Source organism: Choloepus didactylus, chromosome 17 (genome assembly GCF_015220235.1).
Source record: "Choloepus didactylus isolate mChoDid1 chromosome 17, mChoDid1.pri, whole genome shotgun sequence".
Taxonomy (NCBI): domain Eukaryota; kingdom Metazoa; phylum Chordata; class Mammalia; order Pilosa; family Megalonychidae; genus Choloepus; species Choloepus didactylus.
In genome coordinates, this window is record NC_051323.1 from 47581274 (window position 1) to 47598330 (window position 17057).

A 17057-nucleotide genomic window follows, 5' to 3' on the forward strand; every position below is an offset into this window, starting at 1 on the left:
GCAATTAAGGAAGGGGGAACAATAATCCAAGAAGAACAGATAAGCTATTTAACGTTCTGGGGATGCCCAGGAATGACTATGGTCTGTTAATTTCTGATGGATATAGTAGGAACAAGTTCACAGAAATGTTGCTATATTAGGTAACTTTCTTGGGGTAAAGCAGGAACATGTTGGAAGTTAAGCAGTTATCTTAGGTTAGTTGTATTTTTCTTACTCCCTTGTTATGGTCTCTTTGAAATGTTCTTTTATTGTATGTTTGTTTTCTTTTTAACTTTTTTTTCATACAGTTGATTTAAAAAAGAAGGGAAAGTTAAAAAAAAAAAAAAAAGAAAAACAAGGAAAAAAAGATGTAGTGCCCCCTTGAGGAGCCTGTGGAGAATGCAGGGGTATTGGCCTACCCCACCTCGATGGTTGCTAACATGACCACAGACATAGGGGACTGGTGGTTTGATGGGTGAGCCCTCTACCATAGGTTTTACCCTTCGAAAGATGGTTGCTGCAAAGGAGAGGCTAGGCCTCCCTATGGTTGTGCCTAAGAGCCTCCTCCCGAATGCCTCTTTGTTGCTCAGATGTGGCCCTCTCTCTCTGGGTAAGCCAACTTGAAAGGTGAAATCACTGCCCTTCCCCCTAAGTGGGATCAGACACCCAGGGGAGTGAATCTCCCTGGCAACGTGGAATACGACTCCCGGGGAGGAATGTAGACCTGGCATCGTGGGACGGAGAACATCTTCTTGACCAAAAGGGGGATGTGAAAGGAAATGAAATAAGCTTCAGTAGCAGAGAGATTCCAAAAGGAGCCGAGAGGTCACTCTGGTGGGCACTCTTACGCACACTTTAGACAACCCTTTTTAGGTTCTGAAGAATTGGGGTAGCTGGTGGTGGATACCTGAAACTATCAAACTACAACCCAGAACCCATGAATCTCGAAGACAGTTGTATAAAAATGTAGCTTATGAGGGGTGACAAGGGGATTGGGAAAGCCATAAGGACCACACTCCACTTTGTCTAGTTTATGGATGCATGAGTAGAAAAATAGGGGAAGGAAACAAACAGACAAAGGTACCCAGTGTTCTTTTTTACTTCAATTGCTCTTTTTCACTCTAATTATTATTCTTGTTATTTTTGTGTGTGTGCTAATGAAGGTGTCAGGGATTGATTTAGGTGATGAATGTACAACTATGTAATGGTACTGTGAACAATCGAAAGTACGATTTGTTTTGTATGACTGCGTGGTATGTGAATATATCTCAATGAAATGAAGATAAAAAAAATAGGATCATACTATTCATAAAAATAGTATTGTATATATAGTATTCTGTAGCATTTTTTGTTTATTTTTCTTAAAGTGTGGATGTTACTTTAGGTCAGTTAATGTGTAGATATTGAAATAAGACTTAAAATTCCAATAATTTATATTATGATGTACCATAATTCAAGCATCTCATGTTGATGGACAGTGATGTTTCTTGTTTTTTTTTGTTGATGCAGTTTTTCTTTCTGTTTTGTTTTTCCACTAAAAATTGCAGTAAATTCCCTTGTACATGTGTAGATATTCATCCTTGTTTGCGGGTTCTTTTGTTTCTGTGGAAAAGGGCATTGCTGTCTGGTTTTAATAAAAATGGCTTTAGTGTTTTAGCATTGAATATGTTTGCTGTTATGTTTTGGTAAATATAATTTATCATATTTAAGTAGTGTATATCCATTCATCTTTTAGTTGTATTGGAAGAGGTTGATGAATTTTATTAAATGCCTTTTTGGCATGAGATAATTGTGAGCTTTTGCCTTTCTTTTGTGGTGTAATAAATTACATTGATTAGATTTCCCAAAAAAAAAAAAAAAAAAAAATTGACTCGTGTTTAAGAAGGTAACTAAATAATCCGAAAAACATACAAAAATAAACTTGCCTTAAATGCTTCCAAATACATAATATAAATCAGAGGTTGCAAACTCAAATGTCCATGTGTGAAGTGGTGAGGACCAAGGCAAAAGAGAGATCCTTTGCAGCTCCAGATGATCATTATCCTGTGAGCTCAGACTCAGGCTGCTAGTATATTTTTTTTCTTTAGGAAAAACTGGAAATCTAGGTTTTTGTATGAATTTTATTTATTTTTAATACTGGCAGTAATTCAAAATTTTTTCAATTATTGCATTAACTAAAAAAAATGTGTGTGTTCTGAATTCAGTATCTAACCCATTAATTTATGGGTCCTGCACTATATGCTATCTAAAACTGAGACCATGATTTACCTTTCTGTTATCAAGAAGAGTGTATCAAGTGCAAATACACTTGTGTAGAATGAATGGATTCATTTGAATGTGTCTAGGGATTCAAATGAAATAATACATACTTATAGAATGCCTCGTAGACCCTGGCTTGTACAAGATATTATGGTGAGATAAAGAGGTATGACTGGATATAAATAATTAATGTACACTTCTAATCTTTCTCTCTTGTCCTTATCTTCTAAAAATAGAATTTTTTTTAGTAATTAGCAGAACACCTTGAAAGTGAAAGGAGTATTATTAATAATTATGCTAAGAACAACAGGTACAAACTGAGTCCATGCCAGACAAAGAAGGCTGTATAGTCACTCTAACTAAAAGAAATTGATCTGCTTCCGTCTTTTTTTCCCCTCCCTCCACTATGCCTATCCGAGGCGAACACCCTCCAAGGAAGATCCTGCCTTGACCCTTGACAGGCCAGTTCATCAGAACTGTGATGGAGAAATCAGAATGTAAGGGAGTAAAAAAGGAAGAAAATACAATTTTATGATAGATGCTAGAGTTAAAATTGTTTCCTGAGGTTTTTGTTTGTTTTATATTTAAAGGTGCAGAACCAGCAGCAATGTGGGATGGCAGTGGATGGTAAAGGGGAAAAAAAAAAAAGGAAATGTTAAGAAAAATTATTAAAGACTGTGTTGCCTTCATGACATTTAATAAAGAGAGGTAAAAGACTCAAGTTATTTCAACATACTATTTTTGCACGAACTTTAGACCAACACCTTCTGAGACTGAACTAAGGGGACATGGTTTTGTAAATATTGCAGAAGTATAAGTGGTTCCTGCAATCAGGGGCTTTAAAATTTATTCTGGGGTTAAAAGATAAATGTTAATACATTAAAATTTATTTTGGGGGGAAAAGACAAGTTATTACAATATAGTACATAAATGAGTGCTAAACTGCAGGATATAAATTACAAATCTACAGGACCTTAGATAGAAAGATCAAAGAGAGCAATATGAATCAAAATGCCTTCGCCTCCTTACCCTTTGTTATTCTATTGAGTTTTGTTTTTTAAAGGAACACAGAGAACTCGTGATTTACATTTACATGTGTACATAATGGCTTCCAACCCCTCCCCACTAAATTCTGATTAAGTTGCCAAATATTAAAATAAAACCGAAGTCCAGGGTTAATCAAAATACTATTTGTCTTTCTTTGACTACCAAGGTATTTTTGTTATGCTTTTAATATTTTTAAATATTGCAATATTTTTGATACTTTAAAGTTTGTTTGTTTTTTTAAGTTGTAAATCTGAGTCCCACCACATCTTTCATTCAGAAATTAGGTAACGCCAATCGTAGGGACTCCTGGAAAATGGCAGTAACACATAAGTCTGACCTCCAGCAACCTGACGGGCCAAGACTTCAGACAAACATGAATTTACAACCAGGAGAAGATTCCACCTGATATAATAAGCTAGAATAAACAGCTTATAAGCATGTGAAGCATCTACAAAACAGATACTACATCTACATTTTCAGACACACAAAGATAAAATTATATGAAACATTTTTCCTTTCCTTCCACAAACTGCCCCAACCTCCCCAGGATATAACACAAATATCCAGATTAAGGGCCAGAGTAGAAGTCTAAGGGTGAAGGGTGAGGGTGGAGAACACAGAAAACCCAAGGTACATGAATACACAAACACTAAATTTATTCAATCATCAAATATTATATTTATATTCAGCATTCATAAGATAAAAACAGGCTATATAAATGTCCAAACATCCACAACAATCATCTGTGGAAAGAAATGTCCACAATTCAAGCAACTTTGATAAAGACAAAAATATACTTAGAGTTGAGTTTTTTTTGTGGCTTATGTTTATGCAAGCAATTTTTAAATATCACAATAGCCATAAGCTTGAGAAGCACATTGAGTACTTAGCAAAAGAACTATATACAAATAGGAGTCATTATTACTACCATATTATCACTACAAAACACAGCACTTCTCAAAAACAAAACAAAGCAAAACAAAAAAACCTCAAAACAAAATCCATGTTTGATTTAAAACTATTAAAAGAAAATGCGAGAGAAACCAAGATGGCGGCTAGGTGAGACAGGGCTAAGGAACACCTCCATGGAAAACACTAGATAAGGACCAGACAGTGACCCAGAATACCAGTTACAGCAATGTGCCAGCTGGACAAGATCTGCTAGCTCCCAGGGGCTGTACACTTGGTGAAACTGAGAGTCTGCATTCTGAAATGAGTGAGTAAGCTGGCTGGCAGTCCCGCAGCTGCGCAGCGATCCGGGGAAGCCAGGGTTTGGCGTCTGGAGACCAACGGGCTCTTTTAATAAAAAAAAAAAAAAGAGAGAAAAGGGGAAAAGCCAGGAGCGGCTGCAGGTGCAATCGGCTGCAGGTGCGATCGTGGGAAACATGCAGTAAAACACAGCAAGAGGGGGCTGGGCCAGCCTCTCAGTGTCTGGCCTGGAAGATAGCCCGCTGCAGATACCCCTGGGGCCGGGGGAACGGAGAGGAGAGCAAGAAGCCGAAAGAATCCCCACGGCTAGCAGCTCGCTCCCGGGAGGGCTGGATAAACTCCTGCCTGGGCCATGCTCACAGCCCAGAGCCCCACCAGTTGTCCCGCAGCTGGGAAGGAGGAACTGTGCAAGGAGGGGGGTGTGGAGACGCCCCGTTCGGCCATTTTTGCATAAGGCTGAAAGCGAGCCGGCTCAGTCCGGTGGCCCGGGGCTTCCCTTGAGGGACGGCGCACACTGATGACGTAGCACAGCATTACCTCAGCAGAGGTCCTGGAGGATCGCAGCTGGGCGGGAGGACCTGCTCGGAGATCCCAGAGACACTACGCCAAGTCCGGTGGTTTGTGGGACATCGACAGAGAGGGGCTGGGGCTGAAATGAAATGAAGGCTTGGACTCTTGCGGCGGCCTTGAATCTCCGGGAACCAGGGGGATTTGAATATTGAGGCTGTCCTTCCTCCCTGACCACCCGTACAAGCACCAGGGCAGACAGTTCCAGCAACAACACCCGGGCTGAGTTCTCCGGCTGGACCCCGCAAGAATTGTTTCCCCGTATAACGCCGGGAGAAGGTGGAGAACTGACTTGAGAGGTATAGGTGACTCACAGACGCCATCTGCCGGTTAGTTAGAGAAAATGTATGTCACCAAACAGTGTTTCTGAAAAATTAGATAGGGTTTTTTTTTTTTTTACAAATTAAAAGAACCCTGTCGAGCAGAGCAAATGCCAAGAGGCCAAAAACAACAGAAAATCTCAATGCATATGATAAAACCAGATGATATGGAGAATCCAACTCCAAACACACAAATCAAGTTACTAGAGGAAGCTGAACAACATCTCAGTGTCCTAGAAGTCCACAGAACAGAAAATGAAAGAACAAAAGAAAGAATGGAGAAAAAAATTTAAAAAATCAAAACGGATCTCAGGGAAACGATAGATAAAATAAAATGTCCAAACTTAAGACTCATTGGTGTCCCAGAAGGGGAAGAGAAGGGTAAAGGTCTAGAAAGAGTATTCAAAGAAATTGTTGGGGAAAACTTCCCCAACCTTCTACACAATATAAATACACAAAGCGTAAATGCCCAGCGAACTCCAAATAAAATAAATCCAAATAAACCCACTCCAAGACATACTCTGATCACACTCTCAAATACTGAAGAGAAGGAGCAAGTTCTAAAAGCAGCAAGAGAAAAGCAATTCACCACATACAAAGGAAACAACATAAGACTAAGTTGTGACTACTCAGCGGCCACCATGGAGGCAAGAAGGCAGTGGCATGACATATTTAAAATACTGAGAGAGAAAAATTTCCAACCAAGAATACTTTATCCAGCAAAACTCTCCTTCAAATTCGAGGAAGAGCTTAAATTTTTCCCAGACAAACAAATCCTGAGAGAGTTTGCCAATAAAAGACCTGCCCTACTTCAGATTCTAAAGGGAACCCTACCAACAGAGAAACAACAGAAAGGAAAAAGAGATATAGAGAATTTTAGCAGACATATATAGTAACTTACATCCCAAAGCACCAGGACACTCATTTTTCTCTAGTGATCATGGATCTTTCTCCAGAAGGGACCATAAGCTGAGACATAAAACAAGCCTCAAGAAATTAAAAAAAAAAAATTGAATATACTCAAAGCACATTCTCCAACCACAATGGAATACAAATAGAAGTCAGTAATTTTTGAACTGTAACTCCACTATTTACTTCCTACATGATATAAATTACACAAACCCTAATGACAAATCAATGGTTTTGAACTCAATGTAAAATATGTAATTTTAGACAACTATATAAAGGTAGGGGAACGGAGGAATATAGGAACATAGTTTATGTGCCCTGTTGAAGTGGAGGTGGTATCAAAGAAAAACAAGATTGTTATGGATATAAGAGGTTAATTTTAACCCCCACAGCAAACACAAAGAAACTATCAGAGAATGTAACCATAGAGATGAATTGTAAAGTTCGGGTTAAGAGAAATGGGGGATGGTGCAATGGGGAGGTAAGAAATGAGGGTGGAGTTGCTGTTTGAGGTGAAGGGAAATTTCTAGTAATGGATGGTGGGAAAGAGCATTACAACATTCTAAATGTGATTAATCCCACTAATGGAAGGCTAGGGAGGGAGGGGGTGGAATGGGAAGATTTAGGCTGTACATATGTTCCCACAACTAAAAAAAAAAGACAGTCTAAATAGATGATTGAATGCAAAGGATGAACTTGGATGGAATTAGAGGATAGAGGACAGGTGGCTCAAAGGGACACAGTTGAGACATAAGGTAAAGGAAATATAGAATGTAAGCTTTGTATCATTGTTGAACCTGTTGTACTTCTTAGCTGCGCTTAATGGGATTGCATAAAAGAATGTTCTTGTTCATGGGAAGTGTATATGTGAATTATAGTGTATGTTCAAGGATGTGTGCAGCTACCTCTCATATGTTCAGAAGACAGAGCAATAGATGATGGATGATAGATAGGGAGGGAGGGAAAGAAATAACGATGTGACAGCATGTTAAGGTTGGTGGATTGAGCTATGGGGGAGGGGGGTCAGGGTATGATGGAATTCTTTGTATGGGTTTAGTATTGTTTTTGCAACTGTTCCTATAACTTTGAATTTATTTCAAAATAAAATAAAAAAAAAATCAAAAAAAAAAAAAAAAAGAAAATGCATCCTTTCTCCCTTATCCTTATTTCCCAAATCCCTGCTCTATTATATTGCCAACTACCTTTCAGAAACTCTAGCGAACCCATTTTCCAGTGACCTTTAATCAGTCTCCTCTGAGACACAATCTGCTAGACAGAATTTTTTTCCATTTGCCAAAGTCATTTTCTAGCAATCCAAGTTACCACTTTTAGTTTCAATTCCACCATGACCTTTTTAAATTCATTTCTCAACATTTTTGGGAAATTACAACTGCAAGAAATATAGAATAGTTGTAAATTCCTGAGCAACCATTTACTAAATATGAATTTTTAGGCAAGTTACCTTTACTTCTCTGGGTATCAGTTTCCTCATCATTTGCAAAGTTGTTAAGAGGATTAAAAGGGATAATATTGACAGAGTTCCCGACTTCTATAGTGAATGCAAAAGAAATGGTAGCTATTTAAAAAAAAAAAAAAAAGACAGAGAAAGGAGTACCACCCAGTATTCAGGAAAAAAAAAAAAAAAAAAACGGAGAAAAGACTTGCTTTGCATATCTTCTGCTAAAACTTGGAGGTATCTAAATTAGGAATCTTCAGATATTTAAGATGGAGAAACTAGCAGGTTTAGGACAAAGACACAAGCTACCTTCCAGTATTATTGCACTGATTAAAGCATTAATTAATACATGTTATGAACTGGAAAGGATTACTGTATTTATTTCAGTCTTTTCTCACAATAGCAGCGGCTTCTATTATCAAAGACAACCATTCCAACACCACAATTTCTTATTTCAAATAAAATTTTTAAAAATGAATTGAGACGACATGTGTTCCTTCCCTGGTAAACAGTGATAACAAATGCAAAGGACTCTGTTTATCGCTTACCCAATTTTGTACCAAAAATAAAGACAACAAACAAACAAACAAAAAAAAAAACTGCCCTGACAACTATGGAGCTAGGAAGTCAGCTGGAAAGACACATGGCTAGGCAAACTATCATCTACAGGCCTAACCTAAACTCCAGAAATTTTTTCCAACATAGAACTAGGAATCAAAGGCTACATATACATTGTGATCCTCAAGAGGGGTTGAGAAGACAAAACCAGAGCCAATGCTACATACCACCACCTCCCCATTGGCTTTGGGGCCCCCTATAATCTCAGGACTTCTGAGCATCACCTATGAGTACCAACCATATAGCGCATTGATGACCTTGCAAATTTATCTTTTTAACAGATCTTATAAATTATCTAGGCCCAAAGCTCAATGTTCTGCCACAGAATGCCTTTTCAACATCTTTGTACTCTCCCTACCTAATATGGGAGTAGAGTTATTTGATCTTTGACTTCTTGTCTCATCAGTGTACTGGAAATTCCTTGCAGTGAGCTCCTTGCAGAAAAGCATTATTTAAAAACAGAATATTTTATATTTAGTCACTAGAAAAATGAACTGCTCTTTTTTTCCCACAGTGCTTTCCTTAGTAATGTAAGACTGTCTCAGCTTTCTGTCCAAAAATTTAATATTCAATTTGGAAGTTAAAGTGTATCCATTTTTTCAAAATGAAAATAACATTGATTTTTCTAGTTATAAAACTAATACATGTCAAAAGTAATACAAACTCCAACAGTATTGAAAAGTATAAAGAAGAAAGTGAAAATCACCAAGAAGCCCAATCGATACCCCCAACAAAACCACTGCGAACAATGAAACATACTTCTATGCATATACGTACCTATACACACACACACACACACACACACACACACACACACACACACACACACACAATTATCGGTATATGTATTTTACAGAAATTAAACCATATTTCCTGTACTACTTTTTAAAAACCTTCTTATGTTTGGGATATCTTGAATAGCTATATAGTATTCCATCACATGGATTATCCACAATTAAACAATCGCCTAAAATTAAATATTTTTCTTTATTCATTGTGCTGCAATTCCGTTATACAGCTTTGCATACTTGTTTCATTATTTTTTTAAAAGGGAATGTTAGTCAAAGGTATGGTTACTTAAAATTACAAAAGATATTGCCAGACTGCTTCTGGAAGAGTAGAATTGACTTACTCTCCCACAATAGTGTATGAGAATGCCCATTTCTCTACAATTGACTGATTGCTTATCTTTTCTCATCTTTGCCAATGTGATCAGCAAAACTTATATCTCACTGTTTTAACTGCATTTACTTGATCACTAGTAATCATTTCATGTGTTTATAGAGCACTGGTATTTCTTTTGTGAAATACTTCTTCCTAATTTTTGGCTATATTTTGTCTTTTTCTTATAAATTTTAAGATTGTCTTTCTGTTCTTGATTTGTGGGAGCTTTTAGACAATAAAGAGAATACGTCTTTGAATATGTCATTAAAAATACCACTTCATTTGTTTTCAACTTTTTTGATGCTGCTTTTAGAACAAAGTGTGTTTAAATCGTTATTCAATCTATTAATCCTTATAATTCATGGGACTTGGGTCCTGCTTAAAAGGGCCTTCCTTTTCTCAGAATTATGAAATTATCCCTTCCCTTTCTCAATATTATAAAATTATTCATCTGAAATATCTAGGAGAGTTATGATTTTTTAAAATAAATCTTTAATCCATCTTAAAATTATTTTGGTATATAATATAAAGGAAGGAAACAGCTTTATTATTTTTTTCTAAATTCCTAGCCAATGGTATCAATACTATTTATTGAAAAAGCCATCCTTTATTCTTTTACTGAAATGCCATCTTTATCATATGATAAATCCCCAGATGTATTTAGATCTTTCTGAACTGCCTATTCTAAAATATTGGTGTTCCGGTTTGCTAATACTGCCAGAATGCAAAACACCAGAAATGGATTGGCTTTCATAAAGGGGGTTTATTTGGTTATAAAGTTACAGTCTTAAGGCCATTAAGTGTCCAAGGTAAGGCAACAACAATAGGGTACCTAAACTGGAGAAAGGCCATTGGCATCCGGAAAACCTCTGTTAGCAGGGAAGGCAAGTGGCTGGCATCTGCTTGCTCCCAGGTTGCATTTCAAAATGGCTTTCTCCAAAAATCTAAGCATCAGCTTCCAATGGCCGTCTTCAAAATGTCTATCTCAGCTGCAGCTCCTCTCCAAAATGTCACTCTCAGTTGCTCTGAGGTCCCTGTTTGTGAGTTCTTTTTATAGGACTCCAGCGAACTAATCAAGAATCCCGAATGGGCGGGGCCACATTTCCATGGAAACATTCAATAAAGAGGTCATAACCTAATCAAAGGTGTTACTCACAGTTGGGTGGGTCACATCTCCATGGTAACACCTAATCCAAAGGTTCCAAGCTAATCAACACTAATATGTCTGCCTTCACAAGACTGCATCAAAGAACGTAGCATTTTGGGGGACATAATACATTCAAACTGGCACAATTGGTTTATATGTGTATTTCTGCATTACTGCCACACTGTTTTAATTGTGTAGCTTTTTGCTGTATTTTCATATAAAATAATGTAATACATTAAAAGAACATGGCACATACCAAAAATACTTCCTACCTTGTGTTATTTTCAAATATCAAAGATACTGAAAAAGTTCAAGAAGAATAAGTGAGGCAGATAATATTAATACTAACAATAGTAATGAATGCAAATATTGTTTGCTGTTTACATGGTGCTTTCACATTATCTAATATGTTCACCACACTACAAGGTAATTGTTTCTCATTCAGTTTTACTTAAGGAGTTAAGATTTGTTCAAACAAATGCCTAAGATCATACAGCTAGTAAATGGCAGAGCCAAAATCTGAACTTTATATGCCATGCTCCTTCCATGACTCCATGAAGTTAAAAATAGAGTAATGACCCATAAAAAGCCCAAAATATCTTACTTTTTAATCAACCTACTTTAAGTGTATATATATACACACACACACACACACACACACACACACACATACACATATATATACTACATATATGTTTTGTGTCTATGTATATGTATACAATGCATATATAAAATACATTTATTTAAATTAGGAAAACATTTTTAAATCCAAGTTGACATTTCTGCAGCTTTGATGATTCCATCATATTATGGATCGGATGCTAACTACGTAACAAACATCGTAACATGAAACAGGAAAACTAAAACTTCAGACTATATTTCCTAAGAGACTGTTACCTTTGGTTTCCCAACTACAGGTAGAAAGTGAAAATATTTTTTTATTTTAATAAGAATGCTTCCTGAAGTAATATTTGATTATCAGCCTGAAAGAGATCAGTTTTGGATACCTCACAAAACAGATCCTGTCATCAAAACAGGGAAGGATTTAGAAGCAGAAGATTGTAGCTCTGTGCTTTAAAAATCAGGGTCAGAACCTTTTTAGGTTCTAATGAATTGGGGTAGCTGGCAGAAGATACCTGAAACTATCAAACTACAACCCAGAACCCATGAATCTTGAAGATGATTGTATAAAAATGTAGCTTATGAGGGGTGACAATGGGATTGGAAAGCCATAAGGACCACACTTCCCTTTGTTGAGTTTATGGATGGATGAGTAGAAAAACCGGGGAAGGAAACAAACAAACAAAGGCACCCAGTGTTCTTTTTTCCTTTAATTGCTCTTTTTCACTTTAATTATTATTCTTGTTATTTTTGTGTGTGTGGTGATGAAGGTGTCAGGGATTGATTTTGGTGATGAATGCACAACTATGTAATGGTACTGTGAACAACCGAATGTACGATTTGTTTAGTATGACTGCATGGTATGTGAATATATCTCAATAAAATGAATATTAAAAAAAAAATCAGGGTCAGTCCTATGCTTCACTGGAAAAAAAAATCACATACAAGAGAACAAGGCAGAGTGCCTACACATTTCTCCAGGAGACCATGAGACATCAACTACCACAGGGTCCTGTCATGGCACTCAACAAAGGAGAAAAAAAAATTTCAAAGAATGCGTAAAGGGATCTAACTAGTACATTCTCCAAATCTAAACTGCAACATTAGCCAAGAATCCTGATTCACACTAGGTTACTGCAATGACATATAATAACTACTGATTTCTTATCCTTGAAAGGCTTATACACATTGCATTGTATATATTGTATACAATAAACTGTATGAGAAGTAGTAACTCATTTATTCATGCTGTGCTACAAAAGTGCAAATGAAACTATTATACCCCCAAGCATTGATCAGATTTTATAAATATTTTTAAATTATACTGTATACTATGATATACAAATTTAGATCAAGTAAGCCTTGGGGAGAATCACATTTAAAAAACTCAATTTGGGTAGAACAAACAGATGACTTTGGAGAAAGAGAAAATGACACTGGAGAGACATGGAGTGACAGTGCTTCTCTGACCAGAAGTCAGGAGACCGGCTAGAAAAGAAACTACTGCAATGCTCAGAAACAGGATACTCCCTTGTTACTCAAGGTATCTGAGTGGCATGTTACATGAAACAAAGTAATAGCCAGCCCCTCATTTTTCCCTATAGCTTGACAGCATTCTTTTCCGGTATGATGAATCAGTAGCTGGCACAACCTCTCCACAGAGCAGCTTGGAAGTCTTAGAAGGAAGCAGGTTCTCAAGCAGTAGAAGTCAAAGAATGAAATACCCCTACCTACCCCAAAGGTAAGCAAAAATGGGGACTTGACTTTCAAAATAATTTGTTTTTCACAATAGCAAATATAAATATAAAAAAAGAGGGTTGAGGTCACATACTACACAGTAATGAACCATTATGCAGAAATGATTCTTCCTACAGTATTCAAAGGAATTCACGCAGTGAAAAGGATTATATCTCAAAAATAGAAAACACTTCAGAGGTCATAAAACACTTCTAAACAATAAAGGTAGATACAAAGACTATTTTCTTTTCTAATATATCAGGAAGTAAGAAACCATCTAAAGGTTTCATTTACTTTCTAAAATTAAAGAGATTTTTCCATACCTTTTTGGTTCAAGCATGAACAAATTCAGGAAGTAAAAAGGAGTCTCTCATCTTTGAAAATTTATAATGAATACAATCATTACCTAGTTTTAAACATTAACTTAAAATGAAAGTAATGGTTTACTACACCCTGAATATATTTTGTTTACTATATATACATATATCATGTTTTTGCAACTATAAAAAGTTTGTTATTTTTTCTGTTATCAGCAAGTAACATTAATAGGAAGTAACTAATGCCTGAAATAAATGAGTAATTCCATCCATTCGTTCTCTCATACTATTAGAAACTTTTTGTCTTCATCCTAAATATCCTTTGGATTACTACCACAGTGGCCATTTAGGAACTGATACTCTTGTATAGAACTTTCTCTGTCTATGAAGGTTTACAAGGCCATAAATATTCCTTTAATTAAAATGAAAAGTACAAAAACTTAAACTGATATTAAAAACAAAAAGCAAAAAAAACTAATTGTGTTCAAAAATCAGTCACGAAAATCTCTTATTATTAATGAGTTGGTGACTATATTAAATACATTAGAAATAAATCAAATGAAATGTCTAAATATACATCTTTGTATATTTACATGGTGAAAGCTTAGGGTTATTATTCAGGTTATTTATACCAAGACAGAATTATGATTGTGGCGCCCTCTGCTGGGTATTCTAGTCACAAACTCAATCTGAAAACATTTACACCTCGGCATAGATTATATAAAAGTTATATTCAGTACCTTACTGGAGTAGAATGTCAACAATTTATCAATAAGTGACATATCAATATAGGTTTTTCTTTTAAAATAAAAACAGAATAATATAAAAATCACACCAAATAACATGTTTTAATAGGTCATCCTTATTTTTGTCACCACTTAGATCATTTGGCAATATATTCAGATTTTTAAAATCACATTTATGACAAAATATTTTAATAAATTACTATTTTGACAATTGACCTGAGTTTATTTTAAAACATCAGAATAACCATTTCTTTATTAGTAAAAAACTTCAAGTTTTAGGGGTACTCATCACCAGTAATAATTAATAAATTGCTTCCACTTACTGAGTGTCAACTATGAGGAATTCAGTATATTACACACTTTATATACATTATATCCAGTCCTAAGAGATAAAGAAAATTGAGGCTTGTGAAGATGATATAATTTGAATTTCAGAGCCAGGATTCAAATGTATGTGGGTCTTATTCGAAAGTCTCAAACTTTTCTACCAAACAATAGACAGTGAGAAAAATACTCTTAACATGCAATTTCTCCATTTGTTAATGCAACAACACATTGGGGGTTGTGGGACAAGCTGATGGGGAAAATATTTTAGAGGAGGATAAGATAGTTATTCATGTATAAAATAATAATTCAGACCTTTAGGAAATTATTTTACGTAATGCTGCCAGCTAGTGGTCCTATTTAATAATGGACCACTAGGAACAACACTTGATTTTTATATTACTGAATTAAAAATTCCACATTTAATATTCTAAAATCATTTCCCTAAACTATGTATGCATAAGCCTGATTTAATGCTATTTAACAATCACCCCAAAATTAAGTCTCCTCAGCCACCATTAGCATCCCCTGTCCAGTCCTTGCTTGTCCCCAAATAAAAGTATAAGATATGCCTAAATGGAAAAGAATTCAGCAAGTGTCAAGATGTAGAAACTAAAAGGTACACCTGTCACTATCCATGAAAAAGAAATCTGAATTATTTTAAATATTTTAGGGTTACATAGGGACATTTATAGATTCTTTAGTGATAAAAATGCATAAATAATTTTCTCTACAATCAAAAGCTTGCCATAACATAGGTACAAGAATAAAACTATGGCCTGAGTATTACTGGACATTATTCTATGTAGATCCAAAATTAGAGAGCATTTGATAAAGCCACATTGGAGTATATATTTAAGTATATTATTTAAGTTAAGATAATAAGTAGTTATAGTTCTGAGTTTTCTTTTGAGAAAAAAGCATTTGAGAACTATTTTTACATTTAAAATTGTGATTTCTCACTGATAATTAACTACCTTAAGAGAAATATCCTATGCAACCAAATATGAAAGAGTACACAGGTCCTATCATGGTATGTTTTCTAATTCAAGCAATATAAAGTTATTCTTGGATGATTTCTTTTATCATATGACATTATTTTATAACTATTTAAGTGATTTGTCTCTCTAAGTTGATTACAGAATATGCATCTTTGTATCATCAGTACTGATCACTGATACCCAAAAAACATTGGTTGAAATTAAATGAACTGAGAATTAAGTAGTGTAATTAAATGCTATTTAATTAAATAGTAAATGCCTCCTTGAAAGGTGGGTCAAATTGTATAATCAGTGGTGCAAACTACACCACTTAATCAGAGACTTAGATAAAAACTCAATATATTCTATAATATTGTAATATTGTGTTAAGAAGACAACTCTAGTATTAAAGTATAGAAGCACTAATGAAAAATGTCCTGGGTGTGTTTGGTAGTGAAACAGAAAAGAAGCAAGGAGTAGAAAAGAAAGCATCTAAAACATAGCAAAAAAGAAGAGACAGCCACTTTGCTGGATTAACTGAGAAGATCAAAATGGAAACAAGAAACAAAAAGGCAGTACTTCAGAGTTCAGTGTTCCTTCTGACCTACATTCTGTCACACACACATACACACTTGCAAAGTGTTAAAACTGCCTTTTTCCATTTAGTAGGTGCATCTTACATGGGGCTTATTTTTCAGCTAAAGATAACGAATTTCTATAATATCTATATACACAAATGAGTATAATGAATATTAGTGAGAAAAAAATTATAAATTCAGTTTTGAAAAGTGTATTTCTATACAGTAAACATATAACTTACAAACATTTCCAGTATTGTCAAAGCTGGTAAGAACGTCTTCAACATTCAAGGGTCCACTATTATGCCTAGAAAGAAATAAAGTATTTTCTTTAATGATTCTGAAATATTAACATTTCTTAATTTTTAGAAAAGATGAAAATGTGTATCGTGATATACCCAATAGTAATAAACCCTTTCAAATTGTTTTTAAAATAATTTCAGCTCATTAGAGGGAAAACGAAAAGAAATAACAGAATATAGTTCACTGAATATTTAATATAATGACATTTCTTGATGTTTCATCTACAATTTAAAGCATTAATAGGCTTTTTTAAAAATGTAGTTTTGTTTATATAAAGGTGAGGTGAATTCTTAAACTTTTTAGAGAATCTCAGAGTCAAAAAGAAAGATAAACTATCACCTTCCAGAACAACATTCAATAATACATAAATTTCCCCTATAATAGCCCAACAAATTCAAACCATCAATCACAAAACAACCTTCAGGTCTGTACATTCCATCTCTAGGCAGTTCTATCAGTGGGCAGAGATTTTATAACTTTTATCCACTAATCTAAATACTATCTCCTTTAGTTCTAATCCCTCTTCACTTACCAGCTCTTAAATATTTGAGTCCTGATAATTTATTAATAATTATGAAAGACACTATTCTTCTTATAAAAATGGATCGATTATTCATAGGTCATAGGGTTTCAGTTACTTTTCAAGTGGTGAGGAAAAATTGGTGCTAATCCATCTACTATCTTCTACATTATCTCCTGTATAACTTATAACAGTAGTTCTTTAGGATGCTAAAATTGTTCATAATAATGATTGATAATTCTCAACAAATTTACTT

General features: G+C 35.1%; 1 protein-coding gene across 2 annotated transcripts in view; it reads right to left on the reverse strand.

Annotated features, from left to right (window-relative positions):
• CAMKMT (calmodulin-lysine N-methyltransferase) overlaps positions 1–17057 on the reverse strand; it is a 499328-nt gene that overhangs the window by 454961 nt on the left and 27310 nt on the right. For both annotated transcript variants that reach the window (XM_037807272.1, XM_037807273.1), the window contains exon 3: positions 16221–16285. In XM_037807272.1, the coding sequence (XP_037663200.1) occupies positions 16221–16285 (65 nt within the window). The remainder of the gene's footprint in view (positions 1–16220; positions 16286–17057) is intronic.